Below are 4,040 nucleotides of genomic sequence, written 5' to 3'. Positions count from 1 at the left end.
CAGCTAGGTGGGCACGGGTGGGCACAGGGGGCACGGGTGGGTGCAGGTGGGCACAAGGGGGCACAGGTGGGCACAGGTGGGTGCAGGTGGGCACAAGGGGGCACAGGTGGGCACAGGTGGGCTCGGGTGGGCACAGGTGAGCTCAGGTGGGCACAGGTGGGCACAGGGGGGCTCAGGTGGGTGTAGGTGAGCTCAGGTGGGCACAGGTGGGGTTAGGTGGGATCAGGTGAGCTCAGGTGGGCTCAGGTGGGCACCGATGGGTACAGGTGGGCATAGGTGGGCTCAGGTGGGTGTAGGTGAGCTCAGGTAGGCACAGATGGGGTTAGGTGGGCTCAGGTGAGTTCAGGTGGGCACAGGTGGGTACAGGTGGGCACGGGTGGGCTCAGGTGGGCACAGGGGGCACAGGTGGGTACAGGTGGGCTCAGGTGGGCATAAGTGGGTACAGATGGGCACAGGTGGGCATAGGTGGGTACAGATGGGCTCAGGTGAGCTCAGGTGGCTCAGAGAAATGGGACACGTGGGGACAGAGAGATGGGACAGCTGGGCCCAGGGGGACTGTGTGACTCAGGCCCAGGTGACCCCACCTGCCCGGGTGACCCCACCTGTGTGAGGCAGGTACCAGTGACAGCCACGATGACCCCACCCCATGTCCCACCCGCCCAGGTGAGCTCACCTGTGTGATGCAGGCCCAGGTGAAGGCCACGATGACCCCACCCCATGTCCCACCCGCCCAGGTGAGCTCACCTGGGTGATTCAGGTACCAGTGAAGGCCACGATGACCCCACCCCACGTCCCACCTGGCCAGGTGAGCTCACCTGTGTGATGCAGGCCCCGGTGAAGGCCACGATGACGGCCACCACGTTGACGGTGAGCTGGAACTGCAGGAACTTGGAGATGCTGTCGTAGACGTTGCGGCCCCACATGACGGCCTTGACGATGCTGCTGAAGTTGTCGTCCGTCAGGATGATGTCCGAGGCCTCCTTGGCCACGTCCGTGCCCGCGATGCCCTTGGGGACACGGACAGGTGGCCACAGGTGACACCAAGGTGACACAAAGGTGACCATAGAGATGAGAAACCCCATGGTAGATTCCCATGGTGACACCCAGGTGACCCCCAGGTGACACCAAGGTGGCCACAGGGATGGGGAACCCCATGGTAGATCCCCCAAGGTGACACCAAGGTGACCCCAGGTGGCACCAAGGTGACCCCCAGGTGGGTGAGGGGATGTCCGAGGCCTCCTTGGCCACGTCCGTGCCCGCGATGCCCTTGGGGACACGGACAGGCGGCCACAGGTGACATCCAGGTGACACCAAGGTGGCCACGGGGATGGGGAACCCCATGGTAGATCCCCAAGGTGACACAAAGGTGACCCCCAGGTGACCACGGGGATGGGGAGGGGTCCCCACTTTGGGACAGGGAGGTCTCGAGTCTTGGGGGTCCCATTTTCAGGAGGGGTCTGGAGGGTCCCGATTTGGGGAGGGGGTCCCAGGAATCCCAGTCCGGGGAGGGTTCTCAGGGGTCCCAATATGGGGAGGGGTCTCGAGGGTCCCATTTCAGGGAGGGGTCCCGCTATCTGGGGAGGGGTCCCGCTGTTTGGGGAGGGGTCCCGCTGCCTGGGGAGGGGGTCCCTCTGTCTGGGGAGGGGTCTCGCTGTCTGGGGAGGGGGCGTTACCATGGCGAACCCCACGTCGGCCTTTTTGAGGGCGGGGCCGTCGTTGGTGCCGTCGCCGGTGACAGCCACGACCTGGCGCTGGTCCCCGATGGTGCTGTCGATGATCCCTGGGGACAGGTGGGGCACAGGTGAGACCCCCGGGACCCCCCCGGGACCCCCGGGACCCCTCCCCACATTCGCACCTTTCACCAGGGTGTGTTTGTCGGTGGGTGACGACCGCGCCAGGACCCTCAGCTTGGGCCACACCTTGTCCAGGCGCTCCTGCTCCACCTGGGGGGGCTGAGACCCTCAGGGACCCCCCGGGGACACCGACACCCCGGGACCCCCAGGGACCCCCCTGGGGACACTCCGAGCCCCCCGGGGACCCCCCGGGGACACCCCGGGACCCCCCGCGGTCACCTGAACCCCCCCAGGGTCACCTGAACCCCCCCAGCACATCCCCACACACCTGGGCCAGGTGATCCTGCTCCAGCTGGGGGGGGGGGGGGAACCCCCAAGAGACCCCCCCAGGGACCCCCAGTGCCTCCCAGTCCCTGTTCCTCCCAGTGCCCCCAGTGTCCCCAGTGCCAGTCCCAGTGTCCCCAGTGCCATTTCCCGTGTCCCCAGTGCCAGTCCCAGTGTCCCCAGTGCCATTTCCCGTGTCCCCAGTGCCAGTCCCAGTGTCCCCAGTGCCATTTCCCGTGTCCCCAGTGCCAGTCCCAGTGTCCCCAGTGCCATTTCCCGTGTCCCCAGTGCCAGTCCCAGTGTCCCCAGTGCCATTTCCCGTGTCCCCAGTGCCAGTCCCAGTGTCCCCAGTGCCATTTCCCGTGTCCCCAGTGCCAGTCCCAGTGTCCCCAGTGCCATTTCCCGTGTCCCCAGTGCCAGTCCCAGTGTCCCCAGTGCCATTTCCCGTGTCCCCAGTGCCAGTCCCAGTGTCCCCAGTGCCATTTCCCGTGTCCCCAGTGCCAGTCCCAGTGTCCCCAGTGCCATTTCCCGTGTCCCCAGTGCCAGTCCCAGTGTCCCCAGTGCCATTTCCCGTGTCCCCAGTGCCAGTCCCAGTGTCCCCAGTGCCATTTCCCGTGTCCCCAGTGCCAGTCCCAGTGTCCCCAGTGCCATTTCCCGTGTCCCCAGTGCCAGTCCCAGTGTCCCCAGTGCCATTTCCCGTGTCCCCAGTGCCAGTCCCAGTGTCCCCAGTGCCATTTCCCGTGTCCCCAGTGCCAGTCCCAGTGTCCCCAGTGCCATTTCCCGTGTCCCCAGTGCCAGTCCCAGTGTCCCCAGTGCCATTTCCCGTGTCCCCAGTGCCAGTCCCAGTGTCCCCAGTGCCATTTCCCGTGTCCCCAGTGCCAGTCCCAGTGTCCCCAGTGCCATTTCCCGTGTCCCCAGTGCCAGTCCCAGTGTCCCCAGTGCCATTTCCCGTGTCCCCAGTGCCAGTCCCAGTGTCCCCAGTGCCATTTCCCGTGTCCCCAGTGCCAGTCCCAGTGTCCCCAGTGCCATTTCCCGTGTCCCCAGTGCCAGTCCCAGTGTCCCCAGTGCCATTTCCCGTGTCCCCAGTGCCAGTCCCAGTGTCCCCAGTGCCATTTCCCGTGTCCCCAGTGCCAGTCCCAGTGTCCCCAGTGCCATTTCCCGTGTCCCCAGTGCCAGTCCCAGTGTCCCCAGTGCCATTTCCCGTGTCCCCAGTGCCAGTCCCAGTGTCCCCAGTGCCACCTCCCCGCGGGCGTTGCGGATGCGCCGGCTGAAGGTCTTCCCCTCCAGGCACAGCCAGAGTCCCCAGTGTCCCCAGTGGCCCCAGTCCCTGTCCCAGTGACCCCAGTGCCTCCTCCCCGCGGTCGTTGCGGATGCGCCGGTTGAAGTCCTTCCCCTCCAGGCACAGCCAGTGTCCCCAGGGCCACCTCCCCGCGGTCGATGCGGATGCGCCGGTTGAAGTGCTTCCCCTCCAGGCACAGCCAGGGTCCCCAGTGGCCCCAGTGTCCCCAGTGCCACCTCCCCCCGGTCGTTGCGGATGCCCCGGTTGAAGTCCTTCCCCTCCAGGCACAGCCAGTCGCCGCCGCCCGCGGGGAGGATGCCGCACTTGGCCGCGATGGCGCGCGCCGTGTCCAGGTTGTCGCCTGTCACCATCCGCACCGTGATCCCCGCGCGCTGGCACTTCCGGATGGCCTCGGGCACCTGCCACACGCACCCGTCCCCGTCCTGTCCCCGGTGTCCCCCGTGTGTCCCCGGTGTCCCTCCATCGTCATGTCCCCCCATTTCCCCCCATGTCCCCTTTGTCCCAATGTCCCCAAGTCTCCATTCCCCCCGTGTCCCCCCGCCGTGTCCCCATGCCCCCCCATATCCCCACGTCACCATGTCCCCACGCCCACGATGTCCCCATTTCCCTCGCATGGTGCCCGA

The 4,040-nt window shown here is 66.6% G+C and overlaps 1 protein-coding gene across 1 annotated transcript in view; it reads right to left on the bottom strand.

Annotated features, from left to right (window-relative positions):
- The window catches only part of LOC121338782 (plasma membrane calcium-transporting ATPase 3-like), an 18,621-nt gene that overhangs the window by 887 nt on the left and 13,694 nt on the right, over positions 1-4,040 (bottom strand). Inside the window, exons 16-19 of the mRNA XM_041409994.1 lie at positions 3,633-3,815; positions 1,856-1,943; positions 1,674-1,780; positions 816-1,007 (exon numbers count right to left, since the gene is read on the bottom strand). Of these exons, the coding sequence (XP_041265928.1) occupies positions 816-1,007; positions 1,674-1,780; positions 1,856-1,943; positions 3,633-3,815 (570 nt within the window). The remainder of the gene's footprint in view (positions 1-815; positions 1,008-1,673; positions 1,781-1,855; positions 1,944-3,632; positions 3,816-4,040) is intronic.

The sequence above is a fragment of the Onychostruthus taczanowskii genome, unplaced genomic scaffold (genome assembly GCF_017590055.1).
Source record: "Onychostruthus taczanowskii isolate IOZ18803 unplaced genomic scaffold, ASM1759005v1 scaffold318, whole genome shotgun sequence".
NCBI lineage: Eukaryota > Metazoa > Chordata > Aves > Passeriformes > Passeridae > Onychostruthus > Onychostruthus taczanowskii.
This window is presented reverse-complemented; position numbering and strand designations above follow the sequence as displayed.